Below are 22962 nucleotides of genomic sequence, written 5' to 3'. Positions count from 1 at the left end.
TCTGCCCTAGTTCTGTATTTATTTTACACATAAAAGAAATACCGTGCCTGTCATTTTGACATTAAAGTTAGAAGGTAATTTGTGTGTGTGTGTGTGTGTGTGTGTGTTTGTTTTTGCTTGTTTAATACATGCAAATAAAGAAGGGTAGAAAGAATCAAGCAACCCTATCAGGGCTGAAAAAGGAGAATCTGGGATTTCTGGGGCTTCTATGAAGTATGTGCCCAACAGTGGGCGCTGCCTATTGCCAACTATCTTGAACATATTTCCTGCTTAAAGTGACAAAGTTGTCAGGGAGGTAGACATTTACTAAGTAATACAGAGGAACAGACATTGAGGCATGAGAAGAGATTTGAGAGTAAGGAGTTATTCTAAATGCAAACGGTGCTGCTAAGAGCAGTTACTCATCACCCAAAATATGCAAGAAGAGAAAACCAAGTATTATCTAAGAAATATTTGAGCATCTTTTTTTTTTTTTCCATTTTAGTAAGTTCCCTCTATTGTCAAAGCTCTCGAAAAGGTCAATGTAACAAGCTCAGGTATTGTCGGTAATACCTGTTACTCACATCATAATCAAATCTATAGTTTTCATAACTCCATATATATTTTTATTTTGGTAGAAATGATACTTTACAGTAAAACAATTGGAGAAGTGTAAACTGTAAAACAAACAGACAAACAAACAAGCCCAGAATATTTGAATCTAGGAAAACAAGGATTAAAACGACTGGAGCATACACCTTAATTTCTTAATGGTTATTATCTTCAAAGGGAATGGAATCTGGACTTCAGGGTGAAGGGGAGTTTGGGATTTTATTCTGCACACTTCTGGATTAATTTGAATCTTCCCCAGCAATAATGCATTCTTGCAATGCTATGTATTTAGAAAACAATAAATGAGGCTTTTAAAAAATGAATAAACATGTGAAAACGTTTGAAAGAGCAGGATGACCAAAAAAACCCCACCAAAAACCAAAAACCAAAAAACCATGGGCTTTGGAAATTATTACTAAGATTTGAAAAGCAAAATTAATTAAAACCAACAGTAACTAGAGCCACATGTGCTCAGCCAGGCGAGACAGCCCTGCAGAGTCGAATTTCAGAACACCAGCGACCTCTTGTGGCAAAAATGGATATGTGTAAAATTTGTGTCGTGCCCCATAGTGTGGGTGATTAAGAAGGTTGCCTGATGAAATTCTGTTTCTTTTTCAGTTTGAAACAGCCACAGTGATGCCTTCTGGGAACAGAGAGCTCCTCACCCCACCCCCACTGCCGGATGAGGCTGAAGAGGAGGAAGAAGAGGAGTCCACCCCCAGACTGATCGATGGCTCCTCTCCACAGGAGCCTGAATTCACCGGGGTCCTGGGCCCACACACCAATGAAGGTCAGGTCCATCATGGGTGATCTGAATTAAGTCCACTTGGTCACACCTCAAAGCTGCCAACTCCAATGCCACAGGCAACCGACATGACCCACAGGGAAAGTTTTGCCATAGGCTGGGTTTGAAGCAGGAGATACACATATATTTTATATTCAAATATTAAACATTTAAGAATTCAGCTTTGGCATGATGGAAATTATCAAATAACCAAAGATTTGGGACAAAACTATTGATTTAGCATCATTACTCTAAATCGTTGTGGTAGAATGCCTTTCTAGAACAAAGAATCCACTACATGTTAGAGCAAGATGAGAATCCAGGTCTGACAGAACAGGCCACAGCAGTTTAGGGGGATAAGGTGGTGGTGGCTGATGGTGATGACGGCAATAGTAATAATATTTTACACTGACTGGGCGCAGGCGATCTGTGGGTCACAATGCTTGCCTCACATTCTCTCATTTGACTACTACAACCTCCGTGTAAAGGTCATAGGTCTTCCTTATTGAGGAAACGAGCTCCAAAAAATGGTAGGAACTTGTCAAGAGATCTCATAGCTGTTATTGCACACCCTGGATTTTTTTTTTTTTAAGATTTTATTTATTTATTTGACAGACAGAGATCACAAGTAGGCAGAGAGGCAGGCAGAGAAAGAGGAGGAAGCAGACTCCTTGCTGAGGAGAAAACCCGATGTGGGGCTTGATCCCAGGACCCTAAAGGCTGAAGGCAGAGGCTTTAACCCACTGAGCCACCCAGACGCCCCTCATGCGAGCCTGTTCTGATTCTTGTCTGTGTACTTATTGGAACATGGGCTTCTTCTCATTCAGTCCTTGGGAGAAGCCGAGAGGAAAGCATTCCGTAACACTGGACTGTATCTTGTACCGCCTGAAGGTGATCTAAACCAGAGCCTTCTAGTTAATGAGGAAGCGTTCCTGTTGCTAAATACAATTCTATGATCTGTCTATATTTCTTGTTAGAATGTGTCCATGTCATCCAAGGGGGCACTCAGACGGACTCACGCCAGAAGGCTTTCCCACATGGAGAACGGCAGAACGAGGGGGTGTAGAAAAATGAGTAGAATTCCCATTGCAAAAGTTTATGAGTATAGAGTTGGAGCGTCTCTGTACCTCTAAGTTCTGGAGACATAACACTTCTCTTAAAACGACTACTGTTATCATGGATATTTTTGTGTAGTACAGGGACACAGACTTTCAAACAAATGTAGAAGCAATAATGTGTTCCAAGTCATACAACAAAACTCTGTACAGAGCATACTGAGAGAACAAGAGAGGGAAGTCATTCAAATGCCAGCTTTGGGACTTCCTGGATATGCAGTCTGGATCAAGCCATTCAATACTGTTTGTCTTGGTTTACTTATTTAAAATATGGGATGATAAATAATAGATCTTACTTCATAGAATTGTTGTAAGAATTAAATGAATGAATCTTGTGCCTGACCCATCGTGAACATAATAAATGTTAGTTATTCTCCTAACTCTGTTATTGAGAGAAGAGTTTATTTTTCTACTCTCAACAAATGTTTCAGTGTACAATACAGTTTTGTTAACTCCAGACATTATGTTGGACAGCAGATCTCCAGAACCTAATCGTTTTGCATAACTGAAACTTTACAGTTGTTGACCAACAACACCTTGTCACTCCCCACCCAGCCCCTGGTAACCCCCATCTACTCTCTGCATCTACCAGTCTTTAACTGTTCACCAATAAGTAATGTAAAAGTTGGCTTTTGTAAAAGGCTGTGGATATGCCAACCACTAAAGTGTTTTATGTATATGAACTCTTTGAAGAGTCGGAATGATACTACGTATTAGGTATTGTTGTTTCCACTTTACAATAGAAAACTAAAACCCTAACATAGTATAAAAGTTGTCGAAGATCATTGAGGTGGTACACAGTGGTGTTGAAATGTGAAGAGAGACCACTAAACTAAGCCAGTATCTCTGAAGAATACATCATATTCTTTCCACATAATTACTATTCTAGGAAGTAGTAGAACACTCTCCAAATAAACCCCAGGAGATGCACACACAATAGAAGGAGTACCCAGAAGAAAATTTCCAGTAGGGAAAGTAAATATATCTAGAACATGATTTACTTTTAAGCAATTTCAGATCCTTCAAAAGTTGACTATCTGGCATCATTACCCATATACTCAGGTCTGTCAGCCAAGCCAAGCACAACAGAAAAACATAATGCCTAATCTTTTCAAAAACTTTTGTCAAAATTATGGCTCAAGAATGTCAGCTTTGAAACTATATAAAACATCTATGACTTGGGGGGGGGGGAGTTATCTCCAAAGTAGAGCGAGGGTGAGTAATGAAGTTAAAACTTTAATTAACATTTTAATTTCCACAGGCTAAGCATCACCAGAAATTCTAAACTTTAAAATTAAATTTAAATCTTTTTTTAAAAGATTTTATTTATTTATTTGACAGATCGAGATCATAAGTAGGCAGAGAGATAGGCAGACAGAGAGAGAGGAGGAAGCAGGCTCCCTCTGAACAGAGAGCCCAATGCGGGGCTCAATCCCAGGACCCTGAGATCATCACCCGAGGGGAAGGCAGAGGCTTTAGCCCACTGAGCCACCCAGGTGTCCCAAATTTAAATCTTTTTAATAAAGATTTTCTTTATTCACTTGAGAGAGAGAGAGTGAGCACCAAGAGAGAGCAAGAGAGCATGAGTAGGGGGAGAGGGATAAGCAGATTCCTCACTGAGCAGGGAGCCAGATGTGGGGCTCTCAATCCCAGGACCCTGAGATCAGGACCTGAGCCAAAGGCAGATGCTTAACCTACTAAGCCAACCAGGTGCCCTTAAATTTAAGTCTTATATACTCAACAAAGTTAAATAGCTTGGAAAGAAATATTAAATCATTAGTAATCAAAATATCATTTTTTATGACTAATATAGATTTCTAAAAACAATATTCTGAAGCCATATAAAGTAGACTTGGGTTATGAGTGGAAGAAAAGAGAATTAAATTATAACTGGTGTGAATATATACACATATATATGTATATAGCATATACATATATAGTATGAATTATCCTAAGAAATTATTGCTAAAGCAAAGCCATGAATACATAGAAGACTCAAATGCCTTACTTTTTAAAATTTTATAAGTGGCAACTATTAATTTATAATCATTTGAAAAATCGGCAAGTGTTAAATACTTTATAGCTTCCCCTTAAATTGTTTTTCTCAGATTTCCAGTCTTAAAATAGTTTTCATTCCTGAAGCTATTATTATAATTAACTTTCCTACTTAATGACAGCAAAAAGACCTTCATAAGCACATTACTGGTTCTTGATCACAAACCACAAGTGGATCCTGTTCACTCAATTTACACACTGCCAATATATCTGCTTATGCCTATCACCATCCCCCTCTCTTCCTTCACAAACATCTCAACAGCATTGTCTACGTTTGCCGTAACTATCTCTGCAACCCCTCCTCCCCTCTTCAACTGGCAGTTAATCTGGCTTCCAGCCCCCTCACTCCGCAGCTCTTACAGAAGTTGCCTATAGCCACCCCAATGACTAATCCAAGAGATGAGTCATTCCAATCTCTTAATTTACCTGACAGTCCTTAACTTACCGGACATCTCAGCAGCCGTTAGAAGGTTTTCTATTCCCTTTTCCTTCTCCCTCTCCATCTGGCCTCCAATACATCTTCCCATTCTCTTTTCTTCCTTTCCTTCTGGTCATTGCTTTTCTATCTTCCTTGGAAGCTCACTGTCCTCTGCAGGACCGCTAAACAGAGAGTGAAGGGGAGTGTATGTGCGTGCATGTGAGCGCGGTAGAGACCGACCGAGATGTTAAGATATAACCCAGCCTTACAAATATCTTTGATCTCTTGCCTTTTCGCTATGTCATCATGACCGCAGCCAAGCAGCCGTCATCTTTGATCCAGGTAACAACTCATCTCCACTCTGTCCACTCTGTCCACTGGCCCTCCCTCGGTCCTCTACCACACCTTCAAGAGAGTGATTTCCTAATACGCAAATCTGATCACAAAATACCCTGCCCATCCTGAGGATAAGATGCGACCTCTGTAATAACAGCCGATAAGGCCTCTGGATGGTGTGTCCCATACATTTCAATGTTCTCTGTGCTATAGCTGCATGGACCATCTTTTAGTCCTTCCAAAGGGAAGGGCCTTGGCCCATGCTGTTTCCACTACCTGTTCACTCTTCACTCCCAATGCGAGGTACATGGTCAGCTGCTGTTCCTGCAGATCCCAACTCAGTTATCACCGCCTCAGAGAACCATGACTGACAGACTGAGTCAAATTCCCCTATTTTATGCTCATTATTTCATGACATTTTGCAGATTTATCATTTTATTGTGTGACTCACATTTATCTTTCATAGAAGGTCATAAAATAGAATTGCGTCTCCCTAGAAAGGATTCAATACTTACATATTGAGTGAATTCATATAAAGGATTATTACCCTTTTTCTTGAAGCAGATTGTTTCAGTGGGGTGTTTAAATATTGAACCAAAGACCTAATAAAAATATTATGTGCGATGTTTTAACTTTACAAAAACCAGTCTTAATATTTATATTTGAAAAGAGAATTTCTAATGAGTATAAAAGCAACAACCACACTATAGCCACTGGGTCATTTAAAATAAAATTTAAAACCATACAAAGAATGTACTAGTTATTATGGCTGCTTTAATTGGTACATTTGATTTAATCTCCATTTATAGAAAACTATATAAGAAAATATGAAATATACCAGGATGGTCTGTATGAGACTGTAAACTTATTTAACAAACATCTAACCACATTATCTCTTAGCAGCTGTTTTTGTTGCTTACATGTAATTATTTGCCTCTACCTTTTAGACTTTCCAACCTGCCTTCTGTGTACGTGTATAAGTACCACTGTATACTGTGATGACCGTGAACTTGATGCTATCCCTCCGCTGCCCAGGAACACTGCTTATTTCTATTCCCGCTTCAACAGAATTAAAAAGATCAACAAAAATGATTTTGCAAGCCTAAGTATGGACGACAGCACTAATTTCCTTGTCTTCTTTACAGACTTTCCTAAAGTTATTGCACTACAAAATGAAACTTGAATATGAAAATATGGCTCTTAAATCAACTATCTTTTCCTTATTTAAATATTTGAAGGTTTGCTTTAATTATGTGGGGGGAAAAATGAGGAAGAATGAAAGGTCATTAAGAAACTATATATTTTCAAATAAAATTTTCAAGAAATAGAATCATAAATATGTATATTTTATAGACTAGATCTCATTATCATGTCATGACATTGAGTAAAATGTTGTGGCCATATAATTACTAGGATTTGGGTTGTTTGAATAACTTCCATTAAGGCACAACTGCTTTATGATCGATGCCTACAAGCCTACATTCTGACTTTATAATTGTTGCCAACTTTGAAGAATTTTGGAACTTGTCTTTATAAACTGTTTCAATCGTTTGAAAATCTCTTTTGAACGCCTTTGTTTTTTAATGCTAATGTATCTATAACGATGAGAAAATATAGCAATCTGTCATTACTGAGGGAAACCTTTTAAATAGTAAAATCTAGACAAAGCTTATGAAGACTTCAGGGAAAAGACCAGATAAATATGTGTCAATACCGTTGTTAAAATTACGCTTTCTTACAAGTACATAAATATGTAGAGTACCGGGAGGAAAGAATTACATTTTCATATAAAGTAGTTAGAAACAATTATTTCATTAGTTGTCTATTGCTAGTTCACTTCATATTTCTATTTGCTGTCATGTGGGAAAATTTATCGTCGTACTTTTACGTGAACCAAACATATTTAAGAGTGTTTAACCACCTCCCTCATTTTTCCTTCTAGATGATTTAAGAAGGATCGATTTGACATCAAATCTAATATCTGAAATTGATGAGGATGCATTCAGAAAGCTACCTCGCCTCCGGGAGCTTGTCCTGCGTGACAATAAAATAAGGCAGCTCCACGAACTGCCAAACACTTTGACATTTATCGATATCAGCAGCAATAGGCTGGGAAGGAAAGGAATAAAGCAAGAAGCATTTAAAGTGAGTTTTAAGTCTGGATATGGAAGTTTCTCATCCTTCTAGCCCATTTGCCATCCAATGACTAGCATTCTTATTGCCGTAAGCAGATTCAATTTGATGAGATTTTTACCTCCTACAATAAACTACACCATACTATTTACCAAGCTTTTGGGAAATACTGTGTTTTGCTAAGTTCTGAGGCTGGTGGAACAAGAGGAACGGAGAGCAGAGCTTGCATGAACTCTGGAGCCCCTGGAAACGGTGTCAGCCAGGCCATGTGTACTTTCTAAGAACTCCACTCAAGACCAATATTTTGTGTGGCTTAAAGGACGACTACCTGTGCAGGGTGTGGGTGATGCCTTGAGGTAGAAGTCCATTACATGACCTTGCAAAAAGGATGGATTTGGTTAATTTTAGAAATTTTGTTTTCTAAGTGAAGAAAGCAAGTTTGGGGCCAGAGGGTCTTGCTTAGAGTAGTAACAGCACAGGGCCCGAGAACACTCACCAGCCAGCTCTCTTATCCACTCTTACTGTATTCAAGCTGCTCTTCTAAACTCCAATAAACAAATTTAAAATCCTGTTTGAAGGGACACGGGGAGAGTGCAGGGGGCGATGTGGACCCATTATTGCAGAGCAGGGACCGAAGTCCTGGTTCTCCACCAGCTCTCCTGTAATTCTGGTTGGCAAGGGAGCTAGGACACCTCACTGTAGCCGGCCAAGGGTCAAAGTTCAGTCTCCCCATTCAGCTTTTGTGGCATGGGTGGTGGTGAGTCATGGTTTGTTCTGTGGTGTTTGTCTAGAGTGGACCTATTATTGTCTAAATTTTGTTTGTTTGTTTGTTTGTTTGTTTGTTTTTTTCTTGCTAGGCTGTCCTTTTCCTAGTACTTGTACTAGAGAGAACAGGATTTTGTTGGAGAGAAACTCTCTTTTATCTGTCCCTGTAACACAAAGGCCATTCTTCCTCTGCCTCACCCAGATCCTCAAAACCCCTCAGCAAAATGTCTCCCATGGGAAGACACTGCCTTGCTTAAACAGAGAAAGTGAGAGTAGGCAAAGCAAGGTTCTTTGAAGATCTTGAGAAGCTCTTTATATTTTCATCCAGAAATATTCACTTACAGTTAATGTTTCCAAAACTCATTTGACTTATGTCTAGTCACCTGGGGAACTGATCTGCTTCGTCTTTGCAAAACAAGACCTTGACCGGCATGTGTTATTTTACAAATAGTTGCATGAACAGGGAATGGAAAACACAACTGCAGTACCGCTAATTTCCACTAAGTCCTTACATTTGGAACGTTTACAGGATATGTCTGATCTCCATCACCTCTACCTCACTGATAACAATTTGGACCACATCCCTCTGCCGCTCCCGGAAAACCTACGGGCCCTTCACCTCCAGGTAGGTTTCCACCAGTAACGAATGCCCAACAGCTCCATGTAAAACAAAAATAAAGATGAAAAAGTCAGGACACAGAAAGTCTTTATAATGGTCTGTTGACACACTGTCACCATTTTTCTCCTTTTTCTCCTCTCTCTCTCTCAATTGGAGCGCAAGGTCTTTGTACATTCATGCCTCTGTCTATACTGATTTTTTGATAATGACTTCAGTCTTTAAAGATGTTCAGTCTTTGTCAAATCATAATGCATCTTTCTGGCACCCAAAATTACTTTCGGAAAAAAAAAATACCAACAACACTGAAAGTTTCATTTCTTGAAGAAATGTGTAAGATTTGGAAGTGGAAGAGAAAATGGGAGAAAGAGAAATCTAATTTATTTTCTAGCTTTCAGGAGAGAAAAATGTGTCAACTTTAGCTTTTACTTTTAAGTTTCATGTATTGAATTAAACTCAATCCTAGGGCATTCCTATCTGCTGAGAGATGACAGACTTCCATCTCTCTGGGTTAGGAAAATGTGTTTCCAATGTGTTTTTGTAATTCTGAATTAAATTTTATTACTGTTGTCTGTGATAATATTGACCCTACAAAGTAAATGTGTCTCTGATGTTGTATTCAAACACAATGGGCTTGTGTATATAATACAATATTTAACTAGAAGTAATTGGCTTCATATTCCCTATTTTAAGGCTTAAAACGGCATTAAGTGTACCTTTAAGCATCTCTCTTGTCATGATCACTTCATCAATATCCAGTATTAGCTGTTTTTAACTTATGTTGTCCTCCATATTTATTTTTAATGTTTATATAAAAATCCCCAATTTTGATTCATTTCAAAAAGTTTGTCAAAATACAGTACAGTAATTAGGAATGAATGCTCTGGCAAAAGCAGATTCCCTAGACTTAAATTCTACTTCTCATCCTCTCTAAAGATTAGACAAAATATCTGAGCCTCCTTGTACCACAGTTTTAGTTGACAAAGTGAATGGTACAGTGATGGGAACATGGTAAGGACTTACATGTAAGGCATAGTTATTATTAATGGTGCATCAGAAGGAGTAGTACAGCACATAGGCACTAAAAACCTTTTATTCCTTATAGACACTTTGTAATGAGAAGACGGTTAAGCCATCAGAAAGAGTCAATGATTATAAACATATATTTACCTAACAATATATAATTATACACTCATTAACCATTATTGCATTATTATATTAATGATTATAAACAATATGCCTCAAAATGTGTGAAGCATAAACTGTCAGAATTGAAAGGAGAGATAAACCATTTAACAATAAGTTGGGGCTTCCAATACTCCACTTTCAATAATGGATAGAACAACCAGTCATAAGATCAACTAGGAAATAGTTCAAGAACACCTTAAAAACACACAAAAAAATCAACTAGACTTAACAGTCATCTATAGAACATTCCTCCCAATAATAGCAAAACATATATGGTTCTCAAGTGAACATTTCCCAGGAAAGGTCATATACTAGGCCACAAAACTAGCCACAACAAATTGAAAAGAACTGAAATCAGGCAAAGTACTTTTCTGATTACAATGGAACTAAAATAGAAATTAGCCACAAAGAAAATTTGGAAAAGTCACAAATATGAAGATATTAAACAACACTTTCCCTAATAAGCAATGAGTCAAAAAAAGAAATCTAATAAATGATTTAGGCAATGTCGTAGGTAATAAAATTAATATACAAATATTGTGTATGTATACACTACAAATGAAAAATCTGAAAATATATTAATCACAAAATAATAAATCACCTAGGAATAATTTTAACAAAAAACATACAAGACTTGTAGACTGAATGTTACAATATTGTTGCAAGCTTCCTGCACAGCAAAGGAAACAATCAACAGAGAGAAGAGATAACCTATAAGTGGGAGATATACAAACCATACATTTGGTAAGGGGTTAATAGCAGAAATATATACAGAACTCAAATAACTCAACGAAAAAATCAATTAAAATATTGGCAAAGGACCTATGTAGACATTTCTTAAAAGAAAGCATAGAAGTAGCCAACCAGTATATGAAAAGATGTTCAGTGTCACTAAGCATAAGGGAAATGCAAATCAAAACCAAAATGAGATGTCATCTCACTACATAGCTATTATCAAAAAGACCAAAGATAACAAGGTTGACTAGGTTGTAGAACCCGTTGTAGCATTGGAGGGAATGTAAGGGGTATAGTCATTAAAGGAAATGGTATGGAGTGTCTTCAAAAAGGTCAACAGAACCACCAGATGATCCAGCCATCCTACTTCTGAATATAAACCCAAGTGAAATGAATAACACTTATCAATGTTAGTATCTCAAAGAGACATCTGCACTCTCATGTTCACTGCAGCATTATTCACAGTTGCCAAGATATGGAAGCAAACCATGGGTCTATCAATGGGTGACTGGATAAAGAAATTGTGGTATATGTATACAATGGGATATTTTTCATTCTTTAAAAAAGAAAAACAATCTTAAAAGAAGAAGAAGTTCTGCTATTTGCAACAAGATGGGTGAGAACATTATGCTAAGTGAAATAAGCCAGACACAGATGGACACGTATTGTAAGATCTCACTTATATGTGGAATCTAAAAAAGTCAAACTCAAAGAAGCAGAGAGTAGAATGGCAGTTGCCAGGACGTGGGGACTGGGGGATATCGGAACACGTTAGTCAAAGAATATAAAGTTTTAGTTATTTAAGGTGAATAAGTTCTGGAGATGTAATACAGCACGGTGACTATAGTTAAGAATACCTATTGTGGTCTTGAAATTTGTTGGGAGTAGATCTTAAGTGTTCCTTTTATTTTCAATTTTGATCTTAAGTGTTCTTACCAGAAACACATGCAAAAGGAAACCATGGGAGGTGATGGAAGTGTTAATTAGCTTGATTGTGGTAATCATTTCACAATGTATACATATATCAAAACATTATTCTGTACTCCTTAAATGTATATAATTTTATCTGGGGAGAAAGGGATCTAAATAAAGGAAAGATAGTCCATATTAATGGTTTGGAAGGTTTAAATGGGCCCCAAATTGATCTACAGATTTTTTTATATAGAAAGTCACAAGAAATCCACTAAATCATTTGAACTAATAAATGAGTTCAGCAATGTGGCAGGTTATAAAATTGATACCAAATGTCAGTTGTATTAAATACACTAGCCATGAACTAAACCACAATGAGATACCACCTTACACCCGCTTGGTCGGCTAAAATAAAAAAGAGGGATAATTACAAATGTTGGTTAGGATTCAGAGAAAATTGAAACACATACATTGTCGTAAGAATCTAAAATGGTGCGGCTACTTTGGAGAAGTTTGACACTTCCTTGAAGTGTTAAACATAGAGTTAGTATAAACCCACAGTTCAACTCCCAGGAGAACTGAAAACGTGTGAACACAAAACTTGTTTGCAAATGTTCATAGAAGCATTATTCATAAACGCCAAAAGCAGAAAAAAAATCCAAATTTCTATTGACAGATGAATGGATAAAAATGTGGCATATCCACACAATGGAATATTATCAGGCAATAAAATACAAAGTACTGATACATGATACAAAATATATAAACCTTGAAAATGCAGTTCTAAGTGAAAAGACCCAGTCACAGAAGATGAACTATGATTCCATTTATAGAAAATATCTAAAATGGGAAAATCCATAAAAACAGAAAATAGATTTGAAGTCACCGTGGGCTAAAGATAGGGGAAAATGGGCAGAGGGGATAACTGCTAATATGTAGAGGGTTTAACATGTTCTTAAATTAAATTATGGCTAAAATATTAATTAAAAATTTAAAAAATAATTAAATTATGATGATGGCTGTACAACTAACTCTCTGACTATCTTAAAAACCACTGAACTGTATACTTAAAATGAAGGAATTTTATGGTGTGTGAAATATACCCAACAAAGTTATTTTTAAATATGTCTTTCTGGGCCCTGCTTATCTTCTTGAAAGTTGCTCACTTTCTCCCTCACTCTGCTTCAGCCATGTTGACTCTCTTCCCATTCTTGAACATTCCAAGGTAATTACTCAAATTGAACCGTGGTCTTCTCTCTCCCTGCAATGCTCTTATCTTGGCTCTTTCCATGCCAGTGTGTTAGTCCATTCTCTGCTCCACTGCTATCTCTTTAAGATAACTTTCCTCAGTTAGCATTCTTCCTTCACAAGACCCATCAGTTTTAGAAATAGCTTTTTCTTTACCTCTGTTTTCTCACTTCCTAACTTAACATTCCTACTACTCAAGTGCAAGTGATTTAATCGTCAGTGATTTAATCCCCACAGCCTAGAAAGTGCTCAAGGCATAATGATCGCATAACATGCATTTTTGGATAAGAGAAGGAACAAAAGAATTAAAATGGGGTGAAGCCAAATGCACTGTTATTAATCATTAATAAGCATATGTCATATTTTGTGTTATCATTTATTGCCATCTCTTTTAGAATAACAACATCTTGGAGATGCATGAAGACACCTTCTGCAATGTTAAAAATTTAACTTATATTCGTAAGGCGCTGGAGGATATTCGATTAGATGGAAACCCTATCAATCTCAGCAAAACTCCTCAAGCCTACCTGTGCCTACCTCGTCTGCCTATTGGAAGTCTTGTCTAATTTCAGATCATGGTTAGCATTATGACACTCACTATAATGGAACAATTCTTACTGCTCTATTCAAAAACAGAAACTCAGCATGATACTTGCAAATTGTGTTCTAAAACATGGTGTATGACTGAAAGTTTTAAGGTATCATGACATTTAGCATGTTAAGCAAACACCAGGTGAGTCAGGAATAAAACCAAATGATGTACAGTAAGAGCAAAACTAAATGACAACATTAGTTTTGATTTCATAGATACTCTTGTATATCCCATATAACTTGCAGGTTTTAAGGATTTATTTCCCATATAATTTCAAGTTAAGTCTATAATAAAGAAAAAAAAACCAAAATGAACACTTTAGGTGCATTGCCAAGATTTAGATGTTTTTTAAACTTTTCTATTCCTTTGCTTTTTTAACTAAAGCATGTTTCTGTTTCCAAATTTATTCATGAGAATGAAGGAGACAATAAAATAATTCAAAATTTACAATGGCCTTGTGGGAAAATACCCATTATAATCACAACATGCAAATAATCATAATCGACAATATCACATACCTTCAGTTTTTGAAAAAATATTTAATTATGAACTTCAAAAAAATCATTTTTTTCACCTTAATGAGATCTGAGAACTCATTTTAGACCCTTGCTTAAATGGCAGTTTATTGCTATATCTCATAAGATGATGGTGCTGTAGAGGACCCTAGGCTTGTCTTATCACTCTAACACAACTGGATAACAATCAAATCATCCTATTGGTATATTTCTGTGCCTGTGAACAAAATAAAATTTAGAAAATGGAAAAGAGATGATGATATGATCACCACACTAGAGAAGAAGCGAAGGAAAGTTGTTCTTTCTGAAATGTATGATCATAACACAGGGACATGGTTAAAAAACAAAAAATGACAGAGGAATATACAATGAAAGGTGATTTTCTTTCCTTCCGCAAACCTCAAGTTCTACTCCCAAGAAATAACTAGGCGATGGTTTCTTGCGTGCTTTTGTAAAAGTTTTCATGACAAACAAAAACCTGTACTTGTTTCATGAAAAACAAAAACTTTTTAAGATTTATTTATTTGAGAGAGAGAGAGAGGGAATGGGAAGCTTTCTGTTGAAGGGAAGTGCAAGGGGAGGGTACTGTGTAAGGGAGAAAAAAGGGGAAAGAATCTGGAGCAGACTCTGTACTGAGTAAGGAGCCCAACCCATGGGGCTCAGCAGGGCTCAACGCGGGGCTCAATGCCCCTTGAGATCAGGACCCTGAGATCATGATCTGAGTTAAAAATCCAAGTGTTTGTCACTCATCTGACTGAGCCACCCAAGTGCCCTGAACAATTTCCCTTTTTTATACAAAAATACATGTGCAGGTCTACACACACACATCACCATTATGTACGCATCTAACATGTAAACATGGATTTTTAAATACCAGAGGTAATCACTATTCTAAATTTTGCTTCTTTCACTTAAAAATATTTCTTGACAATTTTCCATATCAGCACGTATAGCACTACTGATTCTGAAAAGCACATATCAGTCCACTACGTTAATGAGTTCATTCTCGGCCTTTTGGCTAAGATCAAGTGTAGTATCTGTTCTTATCAGTTCATCTCACTTTTTGAAAGGCTGGAAGACTTAATACCTTGTAGTTAGCTTTTATGACCAACAGATGGCGCTTACTTTTTTGGTTTGAAATGACTGCTTGGATCTCTTCAGGGTTGCAAAAGGCAAGTTTTTGAGAGTGTATAAAATGCATTCCATTTATTTTCTCTCATAGCCCGTAGAACTTAAGAGGTGACAAAGATGGATATAAAAAAATATTTGTTGAGTTTTACTTATCGGACTAAATTTCTCAGGCATATCCAAATTCTCTCTAAAAAATTTTAATTTATAAGTTTAATTAGCAGAGGCTTGCTTTCCAAAAGCCAATTGAAAAATGCTAAAATCTAATAAATATACCCAATTACACTGCACCAGAATAAAGGATAGTAAATATTGGCAATCTGGAATAATTTAAATATGCCATTCTTGATAAATATAAAAATGAAGTACCTATCTTCTTATAGTTTGTTTTGTATATGGGGGGGCGGGGTGGGGGGGCTCTCACTGACTGGATTTTGAATGAGTTACTACTGCCATCAAGTGTTAGCATTCATCCTTTTCAATTCACACAAATGCACAAAAAATAACACCAAGATAGCAGTGTGTTTTCAACTTAACAGTGTAACATCCTGCATAACATAAAGCATAGCGTAACTTATGCTTTCATACAGCATTTAATGGAATTTCAGAATGCTGCATGCTATTCAAGTCTCCCAAATAAAGTCATACTAGTTGATATGAAGGACGTATTTTACTCAATTTACTTGGTCTGTGTGGTGAATCCTCTAGGGTAATCCCCTAGTGAACCTTACATTTCTTGCTTTTCATGTCTTTGTGTAACCTTCTCCCCTTGAATGCTGGTAAGACCTTGGGTCTTGCTTCTAACCAACAGAATATGACAAAGATGGCAGATGTCATTAATGTCAATATCAAGCTCATACTATGATACACATGCATATGTGTGTGTGTGTGTGTGTGTGTGTGTGTGTTGTGTGTGTGTGTGTTTTCGTTGTGCTAGGAAGCACTAGGGAGATCTGCTTTGCTGACGTGAAGGAATGAGCAGCCCTACTGAGAAAGCCCATGGCAAGGAAGTGAGAATAATCTCTAGGAATGGCTGTCAACCTCCAGGACCTGTGGGTGGCCTCCAACCTGAAGGCATCCTCTAGCCGACAGACAGCTAAAAGGGAGGGCCCTCACTTACACAGCCACATGGAAATAAATTCTGCCATACATTTTCCCAAATGGAGCACCCCACATGAGAACCCAAGCCAGCCAGGTGCCTTGACTGTAGTCTGGTGAGATCCTGAGCAGAGGACCCAACTAAACTCCCAACTAAGCTATTCCTGGGCCCCCAACACCTGAAAATTCAAGATAACAAATGTGTGTTATTTTAAGTAAGTTTGTGAGAATTTGTTTGTTACACAGCAGTAGAAAACTAATACTACATATTAAAACACTTTATTTTATAGTATTTAAGGAATATGGGCTAATTAAAAGAGGTCTTTTAAAATTCCTTAATTGCATTTCTTAAAGTTACGTTTAACATGCTCTGGTGGTAATTTTCTTGGGTGATTTGCCAATACATGAACAATTTGAATTACAATGCCAGTCTACTGAAAAAAACTACAAATCATAAACCATAATTTTCTGTTTCTCTTAAGAAGAGTAAGGAAGGAGCAAGAACAATACCATGCTAATGTTCTTTAATAAGAAGAATTAATATGAAATGCATGTCACCATGGAAGAAACTATACAGGAACAATGCTTTTATTTTCTGTGAGTTAATCTCTTTTTTTTTTTTTAAATATTTTATTTATTTTACTGGGATGCCTGGGTGGCTCAGTTGGTTGAGCGGCTGCCTTCAGCTCAGGTCATGATCCCAGCATCCTGGGATCGAGTCCCACATCGGGCTCCTTGCTTGGCACGGAGCCTGCTTCTCCCTCTGCCTCTGCCTGCCACTCTGTCTGCCTGTGCTTGCTCTCACTTCTCTCTCTATGACAAATAAGCAAAATAAAATAAAAATCTTTAAAAAAAATAGAATTTATTTATTTTATTTGACAGAGAGAGATGACAAGCAGGCAGAGAGGCAGGCAGAGACAGAGTGGGAAACAGGCTCCCTGCTGAGCAGAGAGCCCGATGTGGGACTCGATCCCAGGACACTGAGATCATGACCTGAGCCGAAGGCAGCGGCTTAATCCACTGAGCCACCCAGGAGCCCCAGTTAATCTTTTTTAAACAAAGAAGAAATTGATGAGAAATCCACTACAGCAACATGGTCAATTTCTAAAGTTCCCAATTAAAACCCAATAGGTATAACCACATAGGTCCCCAGAAAAATAAATCTGGAATATCAGCATTCCAATTTGAATTAAGCAGAGTAAGGGCAGAGTAATAGCCTGATGCATGGTTCTATATCCAGAAAGGGACACTGGGGGTTAGAAGTGTCAGCATTCTGCACTTGAAGTCAAGCAGGCCATTCTCCAGCAAACCACAGAGCAAACCAAATTGGATGAAGCCTGTGGAGTCTACAGGTCCCACGGCAGCGGTTGGAGTCCTGATCCAAGATCCCCCACCCTGTTCTCCATTTTCAACCAGGAAGGCCTAAATGACCTTTGCAGGCTTCCGGGGTTTTCCCACATTTACTTCTCCATCATTTACTGGAGGCTTGCATGGACTCGGATGCCCACTGGGCAATGTTCCATTTTCCATCATTCCACTCACCACAGGAAAGCAATAAAAAAATACACTCTGAGGTGGTTTTCTCTAGGATCGATCATGGTAGCTAGTCCTTGATGTTTCTAATAAATGGGACAAGAAAAGGGCACAAGGGCAGGGGTGCCGATTTGGGCATTCATGCACAGGGTTGGTTATCTTTACATACACTGTATCAACTTCTTTTAAAGTCCTATTTAAGTATGACAATGATGATAGCTAACAGCTACTGCACGCTCCTGGGGTACTTGCATTGGCTGCGTTAAGGAAATACCTTAACCTTTAGCACAGCTCCGTGGAATAGGCATTATAACTCTACACTCCATATGGGTTAGGAGCCTGAGGTTCACAGAGGTTCGTCATTGCTGAATCGAAGTTGAAGCACATTTTCTTGAATAGATTTCACTTTTTAAGCCATTTTAAGTTCATATTAAAAATGTAGTAGGTTTCCCATATACTTTCCCATATAAAGAGATTTCCTATATACTCCCTCTCCTCCCTCATGCAGAGCTTCCCCCATGCCCAACATCCCTCATCAGAAGGGTAGGTGCCTTTCAGCTGAGGAACCTGCACTGACACATGATCTTCACCCAAAGTCTATAGATCACATTAGGGTTCAGTCTTGATATTGTACATTCTATGGATTTGGATGAATGCCTAAGGACCATGACCTATATCCACCGTTACTGTATCCCTCAGAGTAGGTTCGTGCTAATTTAAATCAAAGCCCATATTCCCAACCATAATGTTATAAAGACTCCCAATGTATGTGTTGTCTGGTAGACAAAGGGACTTACCAAAAGACGTATATTTCTATTCTATTCTATTCTATTACTATAAGACGTATATTCTATTCTGGCATATTTCTATTCTCAAGAGTAAACCCACTATATATATCCTGGTACTATTGATTTCATTAGTGGACAACCACATGCTGTATGACAATTAGCAAAGCATTTCCCCGAAGGATTTCGTGTACTCCTCGAAAGAGTCCTACTTAAGGTGGATGGGCAGTAAAGTGCAGCCATGTGGTTAAGACTTTGGTTTGGGGGCCAACCCGGCTTAGATTTAAATACTAGCCCCAAAGCTCCTCATGCCCACAAGCTTGAGTAACTTAACCTCTCAATTTCCTGATCTGTGAGGCGCCGTAACAATACCCACTACACAGAGCCTACGGGTGTGAGGACTACATGTGGTGAGCTCATGCTTGCTGCAAGCACACGCAATAAATGGTGGTGGTCGTGTTTCACGTGTGATGCACTAGAACCCCCTAGAAGTCAGAAGAGTGTGCACAGGCCCTAAGGTAAGCAGTGGGGTCCCGTTTTCTAACTCTATGCACTTTCCCTCTATCCTCTCGACTTCCAAAGGTGTAAGACATGAGTTTTCCGAGATACAAGATTTCCCCCTTCCAAGGGGTTCAGCTCAAGGTCCATCTTTATCCCCGCACCTCCGGGTGGTACAAAAGTTTCAAATTAACTGCCTCAAATGTTGTCTGAGTTGGGAAGCACAACCCCCCTAGGGTCCTCTTTCCCGCTTTCAAAACCTGCGTCACAAGCCCCCTGCGAACATTCACGGGGCACCTCGTTCCACCCGGAACCCGCTCCTCGCACAGCGAGAACGACCTCGACCCCAATTGGCTATCGCCCTGGGCAACCGAGGACGCGGTGGGCACGCGGGGGCCTCCGGCCGGTATTTAAAGGCCGGAGCCACCCACGCCGGCTCAGTCCCGCCAGGACAGCGACGGTGTAGCGCCTGGGTTGGGAGGGAGCAGCAAGGTAACGCGCAGCCCCTGCCTCCCCGGTTCCCAGCCCGCGCCTCCGCCGAGGCGGGTGTGTGTGGGACCCGGGAGCGGGTCTCACCGTGCGTCGCCCACCAACACCTTCCTCTCCCACCATCCTTACCCAGCCCCAGTCCCGCCCAACCCACCTGGGCGAGACAACTTGGGTGCGAAAGACAAGAGATTACGAAGGAAGAGCGATCCAGCAAGCAGAGAAGAGGGAGAAGGGGGTCCTCTTGGAGAGAAAGTTGCCCTCCCAATAGCAGGCACGTGGTGCTGCCCAGACGGACGAGGCTCTGCAGACCTTCAGATCAGGCCAACCGACGACAGCTTCTAGGACGCTTCTGTTTAGCCCTCCGGGGGAGTTCCTTGGACGATGACCCAGACCCTGGACAACAGGGAGGACCCTCTCAACCTGGGCGGCGGCTGGGCGTCCTCCGTCCCCTTGGGTACCTGGTCTACCTGCCACCGAAGGCGCAGAGGCGCTCCCATAAACCAGCGGCGCCACCGCTATGGTCCCAAGTCGGAGTATGAGCCCCCCAGGAAACAGCCGAAGCAACAGCACGGTCCGGGCCCTTGGTTCCAACCACCCCGACGGCCCTACTGGGCCGTGTACTCCAACTGGGGGCGCTGGGGAGAGCCCTGGCGCCCACCTCCGGCCGGATTCTGGAAGCCTCCCGGCCAAGTGCAAGTGATCCGGGTGTTTGGTGTGCACCCGCTCTGCCTCTGCTGCTGCTCCTGCTGTCGCGGGCCGTGGAACCCCGGCTGGGCGAGGCCCCCAGGCAGGAAGAAGCGCTGGGGCCGCAGGGGCCGCGGCCTGCGCCGCCACCCTCGCCGCTCCTTCCCGAGGAGCCCGCCCGTGGATCTGAGCACCCTGCTGAGGCCGGTCAACCTGTATGGGTGGCGGGCCCCGGGCATGCGGGCGCCGCGCAACACCACCCAGTTCATCATGAACCAGATCTACGAGGACATGCGGCAGCAGGAGAAGCTGGAGCGCCAGCAGGAGGCGCTGCGGGCGCAGCAGGCGCAGGCGCGCGACGCGGCCTCGCCCGGGGGCTCCTCCGGGAACGACGCGCCCCCCAGCGGCGGCGAGGAAGAGACGCAGCCGCGGGAGACCTTGTACCCCTTCGCGCAGAATCCCTCTCTGGGCTTCAGTCCCGACCCCGACGAGGAGCACGGGTTTCCCGCCGCACAGTCTGGGGAGGAGGAGGACGACGACGACGAGAGGAGGGAGGAGGAGGAGTGCGACGAGGAGGAGTGTGACGAGGAGGAGTGTGACGGGAGGGAGGAGGAGAGCGAGGAGGAGGAGGAAGAAGAGAGCGAGGAGGAGGAGGAGGAGGAGGAGGAAGAGGAGAGCGAGGAGGAGGAGGAGGAGGAGGCAGAGGCCAGAGATGAAGAGGAGGTCGAAGACGCTGACTGCGCGGAGGAGGGGGAGGAGGACGAGGAGGAGGAAGAGGAAGAGGACGATATAGAAGAGGAAGAGGAGGGGATGGAGGAAGAGGAGCCGAGAGAGGAAGAGAATCCTTTACCTCTAGAAATGCCTTTATCGTTCCTAGTGGGGGCTGAGGAAGAGAGAGAGAACTTTATCAACTGTCCCTATTTAAGCCCCAAGCAGATGATTCCCAAAGTGCCCCAGGAAGCGCTCCTCATGGTCGACGACATTAACTGTTAGACCTCAGGAAAGGGATTGAGAATGGGATGGAACTGATTTAAGGCTAAAATGGACTAGCAACCTATTAAAAACTAATTAAAAAGTGAGTTCCACTAATAAACATACCTATGTAAACCCCTTCTTTGGCCATTATAAAATGTTGAAAAATTGGTGTGTTTCTTTATGACTACGGGTGGGGGAGGGGGAGCTTTCAAATGCAATTTAATTGGACATGATTAAAGGCCAAATATTTTATTACTGCAGTTTGAATAGTTTCATTTGGTGTTTTCCCCCTCTAGACACCTGACTTTTTTTTTTTTTTTAATTCTGGCAATGCTGATTTTTTTTTTTTTAACAAATTTATTCAACTGTCTACTTAATGAGCTTGGAATCCACAGATAGGTTGGCTGTTTACATGCTGAAGAAGCACATGCCATGGCTACTGAATTTCAGTGCTCTTCACATAACAGTGAAACCACTAAGTATTTTTCCTTGTAGATTCTCCACCTTCAGAGTTCATTTTTGCGGGTTGTATTTTGATAACCCCATTTGCAGTCTCTTGTGGCATCGCTCACTTATATTCCTTGTTCCACAGTGCTATGGATCTTCCTCAGAAGAGCATGAAGTTGCTTCTGTGGAACTGGTTATCTGCCATGGCCTCAACAATCCATAAATCCATGCATGGAGAGGATTCCCCATGGTCAGAAGTCAACTTGTACATCTAGTTAAAATCCAAGGTAACTGCAAACAATGGAACATAGCTTAGATTTCAAAGCCTTGTTCCTGGATATATTCCTTGTCATAAGTTCACAGGAACCATAAAAATAGTTTTTGCACAATGGATTTTTTTTTAAGGATTACTGGCCTTTGGGGGTGGAATATCTTATTTCTTTCCCAGTTTGTCTTCCTTCATAAAGGAGAGTAAAACAAAGATGTGTAAGTGCAAGCCTGTGTGAGCTTGTTTCTAATGTCTAAACAATTATCTATGAACACATTATTCGAAGTAATAGCTTTTATTCGGACATTTTTAGGAAGTAATACTACATTTCCTCCTGGGCCTTTAATTCTCATAACTTAATAAAAAGTTCCATCCATAGCATATTTCCAGAATATCCCTAGATGAAGAATTTGAACCTGATTTCTCAGAAATTACCTTTTTTGACCAACTGTACTTCTAAGTATAATTTGAGCCACATTTTAGTATTTATTTGGTGGAGACCATATGGTGGTATCTTACCTGGATGTTGCTTTTTACTCATATAGCCCAGGGTACTGCAGCATTGAGGGGAATAAGCTTAAGCTCTTGGAAAATTAAAAAAAATAAAATAAAAATTAAAGTGTTAAAGTACTCTGTTTTTCACTTCTTATTATTTAAACACCAGAAATCTCTTCAGCAATACTTCCGTGGTCAACAGGATGGACAGAAGCAACAACTAACACATTGTAAGAATTTTAAAATGGTGCTGTACACTCCAAACTACAGCCGTGGATAACCAAATATTTAATAATACTCTAAAAGATCATGACTTTCTACGAGAGGCAATTTCAGTTAGGTTTCCATAGTACTCTCACTATTCTAGTGTATGTATATAGGGGAGAGCCAAGAGGCCCGCTCCTGGGACTGGTCCACAAATCCCAGCAAATCATAGCTCATAAATACTTCATCCAAGACATTCAAATATTCATCATAAGTGTGTTCTCATTAAGGATTTAGGCTTTCATTTAGGATTTAATTTCTTCGTAATCACATCACACAATTCTTTTATTACGAA

General features: G+C 40.1%; 2 protein-coding genes, 1 long non-coding RNA gene and 1 pseudogene across 4 annotated transcripts in view; 3 read left to right on the top strand and 1 right to left on the bottom strand.

Annotated features, from left to right (window-relative positions):
- The window catches only part of EPYC (epiphycan), a 38567-nt gene extending 22794 nt beyond the window's left edge, over window positions 1–15773 (top strand). The window contains exons 3-7 of the mRNA XM_004748558.1: window positions 1210–1381; window positions 6247–6405; window positions 7242–7444; window positions 8727–8822; window positions 13292–15773. Of these exons, the coding sequence (XP_004748615.1) occupies window positions 1210–1381; window positions 6247–6405; window positions 7242–7444; window positions 8727–8822; window positions 13292–13462 (801 nt within the window). The 3' untranslated portion in view covers window positions 13463–15773. The remainder of the gene's footprint in view (window positions 1–1209; window positions 1382–6246; window positions 6406–7241; window positions 7445–8726; window positions 8823–13291) is intronic.
- Window positions 1–22962, bottom strand: part of LOC101685476 — an 81316-nt gene that overhangs the window by 5383 nt on the left and 52971 nt on the right. The window lies entirely within an intron of this gene.
- LOC123392863 lies at window positions 15002–15229 on the top strand (annotated as a pseudogene).
- Window positions 19392–22485, top strand: CCER1 (coiled-coil glutamate rich protein 1). Its single transcript, XM_004748559.3, has 2 exons — window positions 19392–21293; window positions 21786–22485. Exon 1 carries the CDS (start codon window positions 19916–19918, stop codon window positions 21209–21211), a length of 1296 nt encoding a protein of 431 aa, XP_004748616.1. The 5' UTR covers window positions 19392–19915; the 3' UTR covers window positions 21212–21293; window positions 21786–22485.

Source organism: Mustela putorius, unplaced genomic scaffold, assembly GCF_011764305.1.
Source record: "Mustela putorius furo isolate JIRA1106 unplaced genomic scaffold, ASM1176430v1.1 tig00000640_pilon_pilon_pilon, whole genome shotgun sequence".
NCBI lineage: Eukaryota > Metazoa > Chordata > Mammalia > Carnivora > Mustelidae > Mustela > Mustela putorius.
This window is presented reverse-complemented; position numbering and strand designations above follow the sequence as displayed.